This window comes from Schistosoma mansoni, assembly GCF_000237925.1.
Source record: "Schistosoma mansoni, WGS project CABG00000000 data, chromosome 1 unplaced supercontig 0010, strain Puerto Rico, whole genome shotgun sequence".
In the NCBI taxonomy this organism is placed as follows: domain Eukaryota; kingdom Metazoa; phylum Platyhelminthes; class Trematoda; order Strigeidida; family Schistosomatidae; genus Schistosoma; species Schistosoma mansoni.
In genome coordinates this window covers 1999252-2018236 of record NW_017385987.1, presented here as the reverse complement: position 1 = coordinate 2018236, position 18985 = coordinate 1999252, and the positions used below count along the sequence as shown (strand labels likewise).

The following is an 18985-nucleotide window of genomic DNA, read 5'->3' as shown; positions in this document are numbered from 1 at the left end:
GAGTTGGGGAAGTCATTAGTCTAGGAAGTTTATGAATTCTTCTGAAACCCTAAATGTATTTAGGATCCAAATGTTTTTACATGGGCTGGAATTGTGTAAAGTAAGAATTATCCATAAGAATTATTGCACTTAATGCAACGTTTGTGAGGATGAGGATGCTCATGCTCATTTCGGACAATGAATGTTTGATACAAACTAAACTAACCTTTACTTAAGATCCTGATTCCCTGTACTTAGCTTTTTGTGTGAGTAGAAGTGCTGGGCAATGGCACCACTTGGGTATTCCTGATTGGCCAGATAAAAAGATTGATGAGAAACTCAGTGGAATTTTTCATGCCTATTCACTTGATTATTAGGGTTATTCAGGTTCATTCCTTAAACAATACTTCCATTAAAACAAGACACATCAATAGCAACACTACTGGAATGTCAGTGATAGCTAGTCAGGTAAATGTTCGGATTAATCCATAATACAATGTATGAGCAATGTAACGCAATTCCTATGTGCTTGAATTTACGAGATTTATGTATTGAGTGTTTTTGTGTTATTTATTGTTAATATCAATACCGGTAATATTGCTACTTATGAGTAATGAAATTAAGGTGAGGAATTATTTATATAAACCGTTTTTCGAGAGGAGCGACATACAAATGGTCAACGTAAGTTCAGCGTCCGGTTGCTAGGTTGTGTTGTCTTTTGTTTCAGTTATTTATTGTGACATAAGAATCCTTTTTTCTAACTTTTCAGCTAACTGCAACAGTTCAAGAGGCGGCAGCTCGAGAAATTACGCGTATTGAACGCATAGGAGCCCATTCACATATTCGTGGTCTGGGATTAAATGATGATCTTGAAGCCCGACAGATCTCTCAGGGTATGGTTGGCCAATGTAAGGCAAGAAGAGCAGCTGGCCTTATACTGGGTATGATACGTGAGGGTAAAATTGCTGGGCGTGCCATACTTCTTGCTGGTCCACCTGGCACGGGCAAAACTGCAATTGCTATGGGTATGGCTCAGGCACTTGGTCATGACACACCATTCACTGCAATGGCTGGTAGTGAAATATTCTCATTAGAAATGAGCAAGACAGAAGCTCTTACTCAAGCGTTCAGAAAGTCAATTGGCGTGCGAATCAAGTAAGTCATCTTTTTCTTATTATTTCCTCAGAGAGGAAGCCGAAATAATTGAAGGAGAAGTTGTGGAAGTCTTAATAGATCGCCCAGCAACTGGAACAGGTGCAAAGATAGGAAAACTAACGCTTAAGACAACCGAAATGGAAACAGTTTACGATCTAGGTCAAAAAATGATAGATTCCCTAACAAAGGAAAAAGTTCAGGCTGGGTAATTTTTCACTAATTATATTGGATTTTTAGTGATGTTATTACTATTGATAAACCCTCTGGAAAAATTACAAGACTAGGTCGATCGTTCACTAGGGCTCGAGACTACGATGCTACCGGTGGTCAAACCAAGTTTATTCAGTGTCCCGAAGGTGAATTGCAAAAACGAAAAGAAGTCGTTCACACTGTTACATTACATGAAATCGACGTAATTAACAGCAGAACTCAAGGTTTCCTTGCCCTTTTTAGTGGAGACACAGGTGAAATAAAGTCGGAGGTGAGGGATCAAATTAACCACAAAGTAGCTGAATGGCGGGAAGAAGGCAAGGCAGAAATAGTTCCTGGTGTAAGTCACGTTTTCTAATTAATTAAGAGCTACAGTCTTATATCTTTCCAAATAATGTTTTGACAGTTCCCAAATGCTTTCTAAATGAATAATGTACAATTCGCATATGATGTTTGAAACTTGATTGAGGCGGAACTATAACTTATGGACGAACCAATCGGGTATAAGATAACAGGTCTCAGATTTTTGCGCGGAATTCACTCATCTATTTGGTTAAATAGAGTTTTAGCATTATAGCTTATGTATGTCCGTGATTAAAACCCTCAGTCTACTTCCTAACCTAAACCATCAAGTGTAAAGCCTAATTCCAGTTCCTCACTTGTTTATAACCCTCATTTGGTCCTAGTTATTGTGTGGACACTCAAGGTCATTTTAACGTCACTCAAAGATCATCCATAAATTATAGTCTCACCCCAACCGGCCAGTGATTAAGTCTTTTACCTGTTGTTAACTCTTACGACTAAATAAATCATTCAAACTTTTCTATTACGGTTGTTTCCTACAGTCCAAAAACTGGATCTTCCTAAATCGACTTGGGTATCACAGTTTAGTCGCGTTAATCGCCTTTTATTTTTCTATTCAGTAGCATATCTATTATTTCCCCCCTGAAGGTCCTGTTTATTGACGAAGTGCACATGTTGGATATTGAATGCTTCTCATTTCTTAATCGAGCCCTTGAATCTGATATGGCTCCTGTGTTAATTGTGGCCACAAACAGAGGTATCACAAGGTAAATTACGTTATATTTATATCCACTATTACTGACCTTGTATAGCACTTGTGATTGTCATAACTCAAACCGATGCATCCATGTGCCAGGTTTTACTTTGTTTATAACTAACTAACTTTCCCCGATTATTTAACAAGAGATATTAAGAAACATGTATCCGAAGCAGTCAGAAACATCACTAGACTGATAGTGTGGTTTGACGTTCCTGACTATCTTAGCTGCGACAATTAATACTATGATTTTTGAATAGCCATATTTTTTAGACATCCGAAACCACACCTCATCCGCGTGGTTTTCCTAAGACAAAAGATCTACTTAAAAATCCTGATCTACAAAATGACAAGCGTTGCTTTTTTCAAGAAAGAGCACTTATTTTCCCACAGACCGAAATCATAAATCCTTTTGGACCTGGCTAAGTAGTCCCAGTTTTTGATGGCCATTGGGTGTTACCGATTAGGCCAAATTGTTAACTGGAGTATAGGGACTTTTGTTCACCGTTTTTTGTCCCGGATCACTCAAATCATTTGGTCCGTTAAAAATTACTAAGGTATAAATTTAAATAAGTATATCAGATACTAGTTACTGAATGTATTTAGCTCTGATGCACAACATGACTTTGGGAACCTGTCAGAATAAAACTGTAAACCGACTGCAATTACCACTTCTTCACTTTATCCTCAAAATAAAATCGGCTTTTTGAACAAGTATGTTTTTGGTTTCAGTCCATATTTATTATTTGGACCAGTGATATTAGGTGGCTGCCCACTTAAAGCAGTCATTAATTGTTGGGTCTGTTTACTCAAAGTGGCAAACCCTATTAATCAAGAATTTCTTTCCAAGTACACTTGTGGTTTGATCAAGTTTACTCCTACATAATTCATGCACCTACCTAAGGACAAATAATTGTTATCTAAGTTGAGCTCTAAAAGTATCCATTGTTTTAAAGCCTCCAAGCTACTGCTTTTCACTACCGAATTTTCAAAGACTGATCTATCTAACTAAACAGAAATATTTGTTTCAGCTTGTTATTTTATGCGTCATAACTTTTTTACAGAATTTTATACCAAAGATAGACCTGTAACGGTTTCGAACTAGCCTGAAGATTCCTTGTGTGCTTGATAGAGCATTAGCAAGGAAAGCTGGGCAGAAGAGAAAGCAAAATGCTGAGCCGACGCCTGAGTAAGCACACCAAATGCACTTACATTTAGTATTAAAAGCAATTGACGATAATCCCTAGTGTGCAATTAAGACAATGCAACAACCGTAACTAGATTTTATTTATTTGAACACATAAATATTTGTACAAAGGGGCACCAGATATATATGCGCCGCACAAATCTCATTTGATTTGTGTGAGGGCTGTGATACTGCCCGGCTGCCTAGACCGAAGCAGGTGGTTTTCTTAGGGGGGCACACCCTCAGCCTTTGACCTAAAGATCTGATCTGCAAGGCAGTGGAGCATCGTGAGGAGATGCGGTCCCATGGTAACCGGTGACCAACGATTGATTCATACTCCATTTTTTCCCTCAGGATACTGGAGCCCGTGTGCAGCATTTTTTTGGAATCAGGGTTTTCCAACTCCCCTAGGTGAACTTTCCATGTCCACCAACCCGGTTAAAGCGCCGGACATTCGCTTTTCGTCCTCTCAATTTCGTGAACAACACCCCTGCCACGAGAAATCATTAAATAGTACTTCCCTGACAGTGGTTGTATATGCGTGGTCATGTGAGCATTTGGAGAGGAAGAGCGAACTCTCCCCACTTTCGTCTGTACCAAGAACTGACGTAATGACTATTCAATCACAATTATTTTCCTCCTGGTAAAATCAAACACAATGCATCGGACAAAGTATTCACCACTGAAACTTAGATATTACATAACTTTTGGGAATCCCATGGACCGTTCAATAAATTCGGGATTTTAAGTCTCAGTTCTTTGTATTTGACATCTAAGTTCCATTTGAATCTCCTATTATATCGTTAAATTTATTAAGTTTCCATAACTTACTTTTCACTTTATGTTCTTGTAAAGCCTAATAATTTAACTTAACGCGATCTTGTCCTATTTTATCCGTTCACACATCTGACTTTGTCAAATGGCATGGCAGTCTTTGATTCACTTTGAATGTGTAGGTTGATTTGTCCCTTGTCTTCATTTTCTAGTGTTTTATGTAATACATTTTGATCATTTATTTATGAATGACTAAAACTCGTTGATAAGAAATTGAATCAACTTGTTCATTGCCATTTCTTTTAAAATTGTGAAGAATTCGTGGTACTAATTATCAGAGTCCACACGGAATACCTATTGATCTTCTTGATCGTCTCCTCATCATTTCAACTGATTCGTATACAGACAAAGAAATCCAAGCAATTTTGAAAATTCGTTGCGAAGAAGAGGATGTTGATATTTCGGAAGACGCACTGGTCGTTCTTACCCGAATTGGTATGCAGACGTCCTTACGTTATGCAATCCAACTGATAACCACTGCAAATTTAGTGTGTCGAAAACGCAAGGTAAGCTTACTTCCTTTCCCAATAATCGTTACTTACGGTTACGTGCCTTATGAATTTTTGTATTCCCAATGTAATGTGTGTTAGTCATTTGCTTAGAGCATATAGTTATATAACTTAAAGTGGCGTATGATTTAGGACCTAAAGCCTCTCATATAGAATGTTTTCATATTTTCTGGTAACTGTACACATAAATGGCGGCATTTTATCCATTACTCTACCTAATTAATCCAAGCTGCAGTTCAGAAAATTACAGTGAAATAACCTACAGTCCCATTACCTGCAACAGAATATTTATGTTTGGGGTTTCTCCTACTCGCCTGACTGTTGCTGCTACCTTAACGTAGTGGTTGGGCCTACCTTTCGTAATCAACCAATTGATACTACGTCTAGCAGCCAGAGGGTGATAAAAAAGATGGACATATGTGTAAACCACTGGTATCAGTATTTTAGTTATGGAACCTGAAGTCTTCAACTACGGACTATAGTTACCTTGTGGAGTTTCGTTGTTTGAGCTGGGTGGTTATATCTACATCTCTGTGTACAGCAACCAACGAAATTCCAGAACTTAGTACGTCTATTTTGCCTTGGTTTGGGTGCCCCTACCCATATTCTTATCTACTACTATGAGAACCAATATAATGCACCGGAGCTAGTGGTGTCTTCGAATGAAACATGTGTTACAAGCACATTAGTGAAGGTTCGGAACAAATGATCTACCCCTCCTAATTAGCAGTCTGCCCCAAAGACCAACATCATTTACCGCATGGTTTCAGCATACGCCAGCTACGCTTTGAAGACATTTAAGATCTTATACTAGCAACTCAACCAATTCTTTTACCTTCAAAACCATATTTCACAATCCTAAGGAAATAGATATAGTATTACTTTAAGCTATACTTGCTCTTGTGAAAAGTCGTGTAAATTAGCTGTCATAAACAACTGAGATGGTACGTCACACTTTAATTCGACATCAAACTCAATTGCAGTAAGAACCACTACTGTCTTGACCAGCATAAACGATGAAGTACTAAGATGTTCATTGGTCAAGTCAAAGGTCATTAAGACTGTTGGTGATCGGGCTTGCCTATTGTAATGAATCAATCAAGCTATGCTGGCTGGAACAATCGTTCCTCAAAGTCCAACCATGCCAGACAGGTCGGTTGAAGAGCGGTAAGACCGAAAACAACAAACCCAAGGTCCGAAGGTGAAGTCGTACTGCCAACTGTACAGAGGTGTGACGGTAGTAAGGTGTTTCCTTTGGTCAGTCAGTCACAGCGTAGAACTTCGTACTTACATACATCAGTTCGTGTTGTCGTACGACATTAGCACAGAGATACAATTGTCGTTTCAAATCTCATAGTGGTAGAAGTAGTAAGAGTATAAGCAGTAATCGGAAAGATTAGGGTTTGAAGATGCTATTCAAGGAGTATGATACAGTGAAATAAATTTGGAAAGAGAAAAAAGATAGAGATATGAAGAGTCCAGAAGATTATAATTTGGTAGAACACGGAGAGTGGATGAACCTTCCCCATTGCATACGATTTTGAGCCATGTCATTCAAGATCTCTAACCATCGGTTGTTATCATCTCGCGGATCCCAACCAGGTAGTCTACATCTACCAACATGGCCCAATCCACTTGTTAGTGACTTCATGGATTTGTGCCGCGTTTTGGTCTGGCCGCCCCTAGCCTTCTTCCAACCTACTCCTACACCATAAAACATTGCACGTCGGGGCAGTCGGTAGTTGGGCATCCGTAACACGTGTCCCAGCCATCTCAACTGATGAAGTTTTACTACTTCATCAATCGATTTGCCATCTTTACCTAGCACCCATTTACTAACAACTTCATTACTTACTCGGTGGACCCAGGATATACGAGCAATGCTTCGAAGACACCTATGATCGAAAACTAGTAGCCTACGAATATCCTCTACTCTTGTCGGCCATGTTTCACTGCCATAAAGTCGGACGGAACGAACTGCTGCGCAGTGAACCCTTCTCACCTACTCCATAAATGACGCAAGTTGGCGAAAGCTAGACGAGCCTTCTGTATCCGTGCTGAGATTTTGTCATACACCAGACCAAAAGGGCTGATGAGACTCCCAAAATAAATGAAGCGGTCAACACGCTCAACTACTTCGCTCCCTATCATTAGTTCGGGTGTCGCTGCAACCCAATCTTGAAGTAACATTTTGCACTTCGAGGGAGAGAATCGCATCCCGAACATGCTTGCATTGTTGCTTATAGCGGTCAGAAGACTCTGCATTTCGTCAGCGTCTTCACCAAATAGAAGTATGTCATCGGCGTATTCTAAGTCAACAAGTGAGTCTCCTGGTAAAAGTTCAACTCCTGGAGATTTAGATGATGGAAGTTTTATCTCTAAAAGCATGTTAACGACAAAGTTCAGTAAGAATGGAGAAAGTGGACAGCCCTGATGAACAACACTTGAGGTAATCAATTCTGATGACAGTTCGCCGTAGGCTCTAACTCGACCAGTTGTGTTCGAGTAGAGAGCCTTTATGAGGTTAATGTACTTTTTTGGTACTCCTTTTAGTGACAAACACTGTCATAGAACCTCACGATCAACAGAATCAAATGCCGCTTTAAGGTCGAGAAATACTACTATTGTGGGACGTCTGAATGTGTGTCTATGTTCTAGGACCTGACGTAGAGTGAATATCTGGTCTATACAACCACGTCCAGGTCGAAAACTAGCCTGACTTTCTCTAGTCTGCTCTTCACGAGCTTTGGTTAGGCGTCGACGTATTATAAAGGCTAATATTTTAGACACTATTAGTCAAACTGATCCCTCTGTGATTGTCACAAGAGGACTTTTGTCCTTTCTTATAGACTAGCACAATCAGTGATTGGGACCAGTCAGATGGAATTACGTCCAGTTCCCAGATTCTACCTAAGACCTCAGTCAATCTCACTGCTAATACTGTACCACCATCCTTAAAAATCTCAGGGGTAAACCTGTCAGGGCCTGTTCCTCTCTCACTTCAGATTTCCTATAGCTTTTCCAACATCGTAAAGAGTTGGAGGACTTACATTAACTTGCTATTCAGGTCGACTGGGAATTGTGGGAAACCGAAGTGCGGCTGAAGGCCAGTTGAACTGATCGTTAAGGTTTTCTATCAATCAATCCAATCTCCTGGATTAAGAATGAATAATATGTCCATCTTTTTCCGAGATAGTTTCGCTGACAGTTGGGTTCCTAGTACCAGTTTCTTTCATTAGTCTGAACAGTTGTCTGCTGTTACTTATTGCCGCTGTCTTTTCCATCTCTCTTGCTTTCACTATCCACCACTGTTCGCGATCATTGCATAGGCTTCTTGTTAGCCTGTGCTTAAGTTGACTCCGCCCTCCGTTATGTTCAGAGCCAGATGGGATGGGTTTTCGAGCATCTATCACTGCGGTAGACGCTGCTGAGATCCAGTGTTTCTCCCTAACCTTATGGTTTACTTTACTAGCAGATATCACTGCTGTTTTCACAGATTTTCGGATGTCATTTCACGCTGATTCGGGGTAAGCATAACCTACATGGCTGCCTAACTGTTTTTCTAGTTGTTCCTGAAATATATTCTTAGCTTGCTTATCATTAAGTAGAACCCTAAGAGGTTTCCCTGCAGTGTCTTTCCTGCGTCCAGTAAGACGCAGACAGATACGTGCTCGCACTAGAGCATGATCTGAGTCTAAACCTGTGCTCCAGAATGAGCGACAGTCTTCTATCGAGCCCCTCCATCGGTGGCTGATAGCGATGTGGTCTAATTGGGTCCAACGTTGGAACGAATTTGGGGGTCGCCATGTCAAAAGACATTTTTCCTTGTGCTTAGAGTTAGCATTTGCAAGAAACAAGCGGTTATCTGAGCACAGCTGCAACAGACGGTCACCATTATCTGTTCTTTGTGTCACGACACCATAAGATCCACCCGGGTATCTTTCCCTTTCGCCTAGTTTGCCTACTTGAGCATTAAAGTCATAAGCCACTATTACTATATCAGAGCGCCTAAGTTTTCAGAGAAGGTTGGAAAGCTTTCTGTTAATCTCATCTTTTCCATCATCTGAGCTTCAGTCAATGAGAGAGTATGCAGGGACGATCAAGAGGCAACGACGAGTACCCCTATTTTTCCGAGTCTCTACTGTTCCGTTTAGTTGGACAGCACATAACGACTGTCTACTGGGATCCAGTCTAAAAGAGCTAGTTCTGCCCTAGGACTTAATGCTATACTTACTCCAGCGAGGCCACGGGAAGCAGTATCAGGGCTTCCAGATACACGAAGCGTGTATCGAGATGGTTCTTTATTTTGATATGGTGAGGTCAAGTGAATGACGCTACTCGGATCTTGTATGCGCGTTTCGGAGACGCAGCACACATCGATGGTGCAGGATTCTAAAGTCTTAGCTAAGGAGGCCTGTTGTCCTATATGACACAATGTTCGGACGTTAAAAGTTCCTACATGTTGTTTAGAACGTGGTTTCAGGAGACCAGGAATAACGTTCCTTGTACTTGAATCGTTTGTCCTAGCGGTGCGAGGTGATAAAGGGACGTGAGAAAGGTTTGTCGTGGAGATAAGAGAGTTATTAGGCGGTGTAGGAAGGATTTGAAAGTGACCAACTTGGTCTCGTGTGTTGTTACTAGTATGAGGGCTGATGTCACTTTGCGGGTGTCCGTGGAAGGGTATTTCTTGAGGAACCTGAAAAAGAAGTTGGATTAATGTTGGTCTTAACGACCTGGGAACGTGACCGCAGAGTCCAAGGAACAACTGCTTGAGGCCGGTCACTCACGGCCTTTTTGTGGGGGATTTTTGATGTGTTAGCTCCGTTCTTCAAAGGGCCTTACCACCGAAGACGAAAATCCGTGTGGTAAGGCAAGGCGTGACATTTTTAGGGTCGACCTTTTCTAACCCTTTCCTTCCTTGTGAAAAGGCAGCATCGCTGCAGATGCTGGTTGTCCGAAGGAAACACCTTACTGCTGTCACACCTCTCTACAGTGAGCAGTACGACTTCGCCCTCAGACCTTGAGTTACTGCTTTTAGTGTGACCGTTCTTTAATCGACCTGCCTGGCATGGTAGAACCTGCAGGGACATTCGTTCCACTCAATATATCTCGGTTGGGTCATCACGATAGGCAAGCCCGACCACCTCATAAAGGTAGCAGTTACAGTTGGGATTCAGACAACCAGCATAATAGCGATGCTGTCTTTCCACAAGGAGGAGTGGGGTTAGAAAAGGTCGACCCTAAAAGTGCACACCCCACCTTATCCCACGGGTTTCCGTCTCCGACGGTAAGGTCCCAACAAGTACGGAGCTAACACGAAAACTACTCACACAAAGCTCGTGTGTGACCGGCCTTAGGCAGTTGTCCCTTGGGCACTGCGGTTACGCCCTCAGGTCGCTAAGACCACCTCGAACCCAATTTCCTTTTCAGGTACCTTTAGAAGGACCCTTCCACGGCATAGACAACCGGGAAGTGATAACCGCCCTCGTACCTCTAACAACAATCAAGATCACTGTATTCCTAATCAATATCCCTCTTCAATTCGGACTATTCGTCTTACCTCGACTTTCAACACTAAACTTCCTCTTTCGGTTTCCTCCTCAAGTGTAACCATGGCCAACGATTCTAGTGCGCAAAACAGTGTCCCAGGTCTAATAAAACCTCGCTCCAAACTACACATTGGAGCCTTCAACGTACATACCCTAAGTCAAATCGGTCAACAGGCCTCCTTGACTAAGACCCTAGAATCTCGTACCATCGATGTATGCTGTGCCTCCGAAATACGCATACAGGATCCCAGTGTAGTTATTCACTTGATCTCACCTCGCCAAAATGGAGAGCCAACGAAATACACCCTCCGTGTATCTGGCGACCCCATGACTAGTTCTCGTGGACTTGCAGGTGTAGACATAGCACTTAGTACGAGGGCAGAACAAACACTATTAGAATGAATCCCTGTTAACAGTCACCTATGTGCTGTCCGGCTGAATGGCTCCGTAAGAACTCGGAAGGACAGGGACACATATCATTGCCTTTTCGTCGTTCCTGCCTACGCTCCCACTGACTGCAGCCATGATGAAGTGAAAGATGACTTTTAAAGAAAGCTCCCCGAGCTTCTTCAGAAAGCTAAGCGCTCAGACATAGTAGTCGTAGCAGGTGACTTTAATGTCCAGGTTGGCAGCTTAAATCAAACAGAAAGACATTAAGGTGGGTGTTTTAGTATTCCGGCTCAACGAACCGATAATGGTGATCGTCTGTTGCAACTATGCTCAGACAATTGTTTATTTTTAGCAGGCACTAACTTTAAACATAAGGAGAGACATCGCCTAACATGGCGACCACCTGCACCAAACCAACAATGGACTCAAATAGACCATATTGCCATCAGCCATCGTTGGAGAGGCTCGATGGAAGATTGTCGCTCATATTGGGATACTTGTTTAGACTCTGATCACGCTTTAATACGAGCACGCATTTGTCTGCGCCTCACTGGACGCAGGAAAACTACACTAAGAAGACCCATTAGGATTGAACTGGAGGACGAGAAATCCAAATGTAAATTCCAGGAACAACTGAGTTCACATCTAGGCAGTTCTGTAAACGAGACTGACCCAGATGCTGCTTGGAAAGACATACGAACAGCTGTGAAACACATCTATTAGTAATTTAAACCATAGGGTTCCAAAAAAACCAATGGATTTCTTCCAATTCTATTTCACTGATAGATTCGGGTAAATTCATCCCATCAGGCTCTGAACACGACGAAGAGCGTCAACAAATCAAATGTAGGTTAACCAAAAGTCTAAGGAACGACTGTAAGCAGTGGTGGGCAACGAAAGCAAAAGTGATGGCAAAGGCGGCGGCCATAGGTAACACCAGACAGCTTTTCAGACTAATAAAAGAAACTGGGATTCAGAAGTCAAGTGTAAGTGAAACGATCTCGGAAACAGAAAATACTCTTATCTGCTCTCAGCCCAGACATTTAGAACGATGGGCAGAACACTTCAAGGAGCAGTTCAGCTGGCTTTCAGATACTCTAAAACTACCCAACCATTCCCAGATAGCCTGAATGAAACATTGAAGTAGATCCCCTGACTCTACCTGAAGTTCGAAGGGCTATAGTTAATCTGAAACGAGGAAGAGCAGCTGGTCCAAATGGATTGGCTTCAGATGTACTTAAATATGGTGGTCCAATTTTAGGTTGACTAATATTTTAGCTAAAATCTGAGATCTGGATGTAATCCCATGTGATGTGACTGGTCACAATCACTGATTGTCCCAATATATGAGGGGTCCAAATCATCCTGTGATAACCATAGAGGGATTAGTCTGACTAACATAGCATCTAAAATACTAGCCTCAATAATTATCGGGCGCCTAACTAAGACTCGTGAACTGCAAACACGAGAAAATCAGGCTGGCTTCAGACCTGGTCGTGGCTGCATCGACCACATGTTCACTATTCGTCAGGTTTTAGAGCACAGACATGTTTATCGGCGTCTGACAATGATAGTTTTTCTTGACTTAAAGCAGCATTTGACTCTATAGACCAAGAGGTTCTGTGGCAGTGTCTGTCACTGAAAGGTGTGCCTCAGAAGTACATAAACCTTGTGAAGACTCTTTACTCGAACACTATTAGTCGAGTAAGAGCTTATGGCGAACTGTCATCTGATTTCGCAACCTCAAGTGGTGTCCGACAAGGCTGTCCACTATCCCCATTTGATCTCCTACCAGAAGGTCCAGTTATTGACTTAGAATACACAGATGACATAGTCCTGTTTGATGAAGACACTGATAAAATGCAGAGTCTTTTGGTAACACTGAGTAACAATGCTCTCTAAATGCAAATTGTTTCTTCAGGACTAGCCTGCGTCGACAACTTCACTTATCTTGTAAGTCTGATCAGCCTAATGGGTTGGTGTCTCACGTAATCTCTGTACGTATTCGAAGAGCTTGATTGACCTTCGCCAACTTACGTCACCTATGGTGAAAGCGAGATATCCATCTATCAATTAAAGGACGAGTATACTGCGCGACTGCTCGTTCTGCTCTACTTTACGACTGCGAAACGTGGCCATTAATGATAGCAGATGCTCGTAAGCTACTAGTATTCGATCACAGGGTATTAAGAAATGATGGTAAATCAATTGACGAGGTTGTAAATCTTCATCAACTGAGATGGTTGGGCCACGTGTTGCGTATGTCTGAACACCGACTACTACGACGCGTAATGCTGAATAATGTTGAAGATAGATGGAAGAAGGTTAGGGGCGGCTAAACCTAAACGTGGTATCAGTCCTTGAAGTCACTAACTTCTGGTCTTAGCCATATTGGTAGACGCAGACTACTTGGTTGGGGTCTGCGCGACTATCGTAATCAATGCTTAGATACTGAGTAACATGGCTGAGGTATATGCACTCTTTGTGATCCCTTAAACTGTAAAATTAAAATAACTTTCTACCAACTAATTCTTTCCCCCTGTATTGTATCCTTATACACAACCTTTCTTTTATATATTGCTACCATTGAATTAACTATTTCTATGGGTTTGGTGTTCATCTTGTTGTGTTAATAAGGTGTGGCAACTTGGACCGATGCATATATGTGCTTGATCCTACGTTGTAGTTGGTTGATTGTTTCAAAGATCGGATATGTAGTTTAAGCCAGTCTTATATTTTTAAACTTCTGTCGATGGATTGTTTGAGTCAAGATACTTAATTCTTCTACCGAATTTTAATTAAGATACATTACTAGGTTTTCAATACGACCAGTTTTATCTTGATTATGTTTTTCCTATTTTATCTCAGGGCTTAGAAGTCAGTAAAGAAGATATACGAAAGGTGTATTCTTTGTTTATGGATGAGGCTCGCTCCACTCTTTTTCTCAAGGAATATCAGCAAGAATTTATGTTTAATGAAATATCTGAAATACAACCCTCCATTTCAGGTTTGTTCTTTTTGTGATCTATCTTTAGCATTATAGTTATAAGATGATTTTATTTTATTTATTGATCTTTCATTGTTGTAATAATCAAAGTCGTGCGTAAGTCACATTCCTAGTTCGTGCAAAATAATCAATAATAGCAGTTCATGTAGTCAAACTTTGATCTAGTGATTGAGTCTTTGCAAGAATTTTGTTGATTTTCTACTCTGTAGGAACTGAAAAGTATGGTCTAGCATTATGTCCTTAAGTATAAATTGCTATTCTGGACTGAATTTTGATTGACAGTCGTTTGTGTGCTGTCTGACTAAATTGAACAGTAAGAACTCTGAAAGGTATGGACACACACCGCTTTGACTAATTGCAGTCAGGATGACTTGCTTATGCCTGTTACCCTTTACGGAGGTGCATAGGCCGCTCACTAGCATTCTCCATCAAACCTTGTCCTAAACAATCCTTCACAGTTCTCAGTTCCTATTCATCTTTTACATGTCTGCTTCGCATTGTGTTCTTCGGTCTTTCTCGTTTCCCTTCAGGATTCCAAGTCAGCACTTGCCTCGTGATGCAGCTTGATGATTTCCGCTTCCAGCGTCTTTTCCTAATTTCCCCCTCCGTTGGAACCTGGTTTGTTCTCTCACAGTAAGCTGTTGGTGATGGTATCCAGCCAATAGACATTAAGTATCTTGCGTAGACAATTGTTTATAAGTACTTGTACATTTTGATGATGGTTACGGCAGTTCTTGGAGCTTCAGCTCCGTACAGTAGGACTGTCTTGACGTTCGTATTGCAGATTGTGATTTAGATATTGGTGGACAGTCGTTTTGAGTTCCATACGTTCTTCAACTGTAGGAATGTCGCCCTTGTTTTGCCAATCCTTGCCTTTACGTCTGCGTCAAATCTTCCACGTTCATCGATGATGCTACTCAGATAAGTGAAAGTTTCCACCTCTTCCAGAGTTTCTCCATCAAGTGTGATTGAGTTGGTGCTCTCTGAGTTATATCTGAGGAACTTGGTTTTCCTTTTTTGTATGTTAAGGCTGCTGCTATAATGGTTGTCTTCATCTGCATTTTTTGGTGTGTATGGGATAGAAGAAGGGCTAGGTCATCTGCGCAGTCCAAATCGTCTAGTTGCATCCAAGCTTTCTACTGTATCCCGCACTTCCCCTCAAGTGTGGAGGTCTTCATAATCCAGTCAACCAAGAAAAAGGGGTAGAGTAAGGAGCCTTATCTGACCCCGGTCCTCACCGCTCAGCTGTCTTTCATTCACCACTTTTCAGTGTAGTCCGTCATATGAATTCCGGATGATGTTGATGATGTTTTCAGGTACACCATATTGTCGAAGACGTTTCCATAATGTTCTTCTATCCACAATGTCAAATGCTTTCTCATAGACAAGGAAGTTAATGTACAGTGATGAGTTCCATTCAATTGATTGTTCAACTATGATCCGTAGTGTCGCGATCTGGTCTTTGCACGACCTATCTTTACGGAATCCAGCTTGTCGATCTCGAATTTGGGCGTCTGCTGTGTCTTTCATCTGATTCAGCAATACTCTGTTGAAAACTTTTGCTGGTACCGATAATAGTGTGATACCTCTGTAATTCTCACGTTTACTGAGATCTTTCTTTTTCCGCCGTCGTTGCTGATTCTCACATGTATATCTGCCTGTCGGCTTTAATGCTCTCCTTCGCTTGCTTGTTTGCTTCTGTGTAGTCTGCTTGTACCTTGACTTTCGTGTTCAGTTGTTGTTAATTGCTATTTCCTTGTTTTTCCTTTCTTCAAACTTGTTCAGAGTTCCTATAGAGATTCATTCATTATGATGATGTTTCTCGCGACCCGAAACCTCCTGACACGTCGAAGTTATTGCTTCTTTGATCCCTTGGCAGTTGTCCTCCATGGTAGTTTCTTCTTTCAGTAGATCCTGTAGAGCTTGGAACCCGTTGTTGAGAGTTATCTTGAATTCGTTGAGTTTGTTAGTATCGCGAATGAAGGCTGTATTGAACCTTTGCTATACCGTTTTCCTAGTTGTCCAGTGTTTATTTAGCTTCAGTTTCATCTTGGCCACAACCAGGTGGTGATATGAAGCTATGTCAGCTCTTCTCCTTGTTCTCACATCTTCCATTGTCCTTCGGAGTTTTTTGTTGATACAAACATGATCTATCTGGTTCTCCGTGATGTGGTCTGGTGAGATCCATGTAACTTTGTGTATGTGTTTGTGTGGAAATATTGTGCTTTCTATAACCAATTTCTTGAATGCACATATATTTGCGAATCTCACCGTTCTCGTTATTTTCTCCCAGTCAATCCATGTCGTCACATGATGTCTTCATAACTGTTGTTGTTCATTACGACTTAGGCGTTTAGATCTCCTATCAGAACTGTCAGGTGCTTTCTTGAGCACTTCGCTATGATCGATTGCAGCCTCTCGTAAAACTGGTCTTTATCTTCATCATTGGTGGGTACATAACATTGGGTAACATTCATTGTGATTCCCTCCTTTGTTTTGAATGATGCTTTGATGATCCTGGATCCATGAGACTCCCATCCTACAAGTGCATTCCGTGCTTCTTTGGATAGCACCAGAGCAACTTCCTAAGTGTGTGGGGCATTTTCCTCTTCGTGACAGGAGTAAGGCAGCATCTCTTTCGTACCTAACCTTTGCTGTCCGGCTTGGGTCCGATGAGTTTCGCTGGTTCCGAGTACTGTCAAGTTGTATATCCACATTTTCGCAGCTATTTAACTAATCCTTTCGGTCTCCCACATAGTGCGAACATTCCATGTACTCATGTTAACTGTTGCTCTGGTTGTTAGAAGGGGCATCAGTCTCGTGACTTCCGAAGAATGTGGGCTTTCATCATGAGGTGTCATAATTCTTCCTTGAACTCGGAGGGCAGATTTTAAGTGGTTTAATCTGGTTAGTGTTTTTTTTTAGCAAGGCTGTTCCCAACACGCCTTCTTTTGCGGGCTTGGGAACGGCAGTAGTCCTAGGAAAGCTAATTGTGACTGGCAACTCCATCTATTTTTGGATAGCCATTTATTTCTAGCAACGTATAAAGAAAGCAGGTATCAAAAATCTGACTCTTAGTAAGACTATCTCAGACAAAGATGGGACTGTTATTATTTTCTTTCAATTCAGGGAATTAGACCGATGGGTAAACCGTTTTAGGAGACAGTCCAGCTGTCCTTCAGCTACCTAATATCTCCCTTAACTCTCAGTGAGAATAAAAATACTCATTAATCTAAGGCAGTGGATAGCAGCAGATCCAGATGGATTACCTCTGGAAATCTTTTAGGATCGTAGACCGATTTTAGCAGTTTGATTGACAGAAATATTAATGGAAGTCAGAGGACTCGGCTATTCTCAATCACTGATTGTCTCAGTCTATAAGCAAGGATAAAGCTCCTCTTGTAACAATGACAAATTAATCAATTCGACCAATAACGTGTTTAAAATCTTAGCCCCAACAATCTAACATTTAACTAGTCCTCGTGAAGGGCAGACCGGATAAAGACACTTTGGTTTCAAACCTGGACGTGCATACGTAGATAAGGTGTTCTCCCTTCGTCAGGTTCTGGAACACGGATGTACTTTCCGACATCTGACCTTAAGATAATGTTCAACCCCGTCTGCTGAAGTTTCTGTATTAGTGTTGTCAGGTGTAGGAGTGGGTTTAAGCAAAGCTAGGAACATGTATCAGGTTCTACGTTGCATATAACAGACTGACTCAAACAAAACAATGATATTTTCCTCGAATAAGGTTACACCTGGGTCATTCGTTTGTCGTATCCAGTCATTTCGAAATTTAAATAAATAAGCATCCTTGTCAGTTCAGCTCTGTTGGATCGTTGAGTTAGGAGTTCTGTCAATAACTTGAAGCATCAAACATAGTTTTGAAGGGTGTGATAATGTACATCAGATTGGCTTATGCGATGAATCAAGGTAACTATTCGGTTACTGACTGAAATGAATGTATTTTTTTTATACTACAACCATGCAGTATGTGCTAATGCCCTAAAACGACAGAACCATAAACTTAGAAATGATATTTCTTGTCCAGTCACAGACATTTCGAGGTTTTGTTAGAAACCGTCATTCTACTTAAGTATGTTTGCAATCGTAATGCTTTCAATGCGTAATGACATGTTTTTCATGTTCCTTTTATGTAATGTTGTTTTTGTTTTTTTATATTGCCAGGTGACAAACTTAATGCGTGATTAATATTGACTCAGTTTTCTTTTTGAACATAATCATATGGACAGATAAAACCTGATGCATTATTTTCGACTTTACGCATTTGTTTGTATTCTTAAAGAACGTCTTTGTTTGAAGCAAAATAAATAAATTATGCATAAGATCTTTTATAATTGGTGTTTGCGTGAAACGGAAAAGTTGTATGTTCGTTAACAAAATGACTAAGTGTAATTTGTCGATTAACGTTGTTTGGAGCTTTCTCTGCACGTATTCGAAGAGCTTGATTGGCCTTTGCCAACTTACGTCACCTATGGTGAAAGCGAGATATCCATCTATCAATTAAAGGACGAGTATACTGCGCGACTGCTCGTTCTGCTCTACTTTACGACTGCGAAACGTGGCCATTAATGATAGCAGATGCTCGTAAGCTACTAGTATTCGATCACAGGGTATTAAGTCAGTCAGTCAGCTACAACATAGGACCAGGCACACATATGCATCGGTCCAAGTTGCCATATCTCGTTAGCACAACAAGATGAACACCGGATTCGTAGAAATAGTTAATTTAGTGGTGGTAGTATATAAAAGACAGGTTGTATATAGGGATATAGTATAGGAAGGAAGAACGTTATGAAGCAATTTTAATCTTAAAGTTTAAGGGAAGACAAAGAGTGTATATACCTATGCCATTGTGATCGATTCTGAGCCGTGTCACCCAGAGTCTCCAACCATTGGTTACGATAGTCACACGGACCCCAACCAAGTAGTCTGCACCTACCAACATTGCTAAGACCAGAAGTTAGTGACTTCAAGCACTGATGCCACGTTTTGGTTTGACCGCTCCTAACTCTTTTCCAACCATCCCCTACACTAGTCAGCATTGCGCGTCGTGGTAATCGGTGTTCAGGCATACGTAACACG

At 41.2% G+C, this 18985-nt stretch overlaps 1 protein-coding gene across 1 annotated transcript; it reads left to right on the top strand.

Annotated features, from left to right (window-relative positions):
- Positions 1-633: 633 nt before the first annotated feature.
- On the top strand, positions 634-18223 carry Smp_132690 (ruvb-like 2 (reptin)). The gene is made up of 8 exons (XM_018791984.1): positions 634-660; positions 749-1134; positions 1166-1339; positions 1372-1684; positions 2296-2414; positions 4681-4930; positions 13741-13879; positions 18068-18223. The coding sequence occupies exons 1-8, from the start codon at positions 652-654 to the stop codon at positions 18085-18087; spliced, it is 1410 nt and encodes a 469-aa protein (XP_018644890.1). The 5' UTR covers positions 634-651; the 3' UTR covers positions 18088-18223.
- The last annotated feature ends 762 nt before the right edge of the window (positions 18224-18985 follow it).

Excerpts from the sequence above, each read along its gene's own strand:
- Smp_132690 (XM_018791984.1), top strand. Across the intron at positions 1,340-1,371 it reads AAGGAAAAAGTTCAGGCTGG|TGATGTTATTACTATTGATA; the intron begins GTAATTTTTCAC and ends TTGGATTTTTAG. Across the intron at positions 2,415-4,680 it reads ACAAACAGAGGTATCACAAG|AATTCGTGGTACTAATTATC; the intron begins GTAAATTACGTT and ends AAAATTGTGAAG.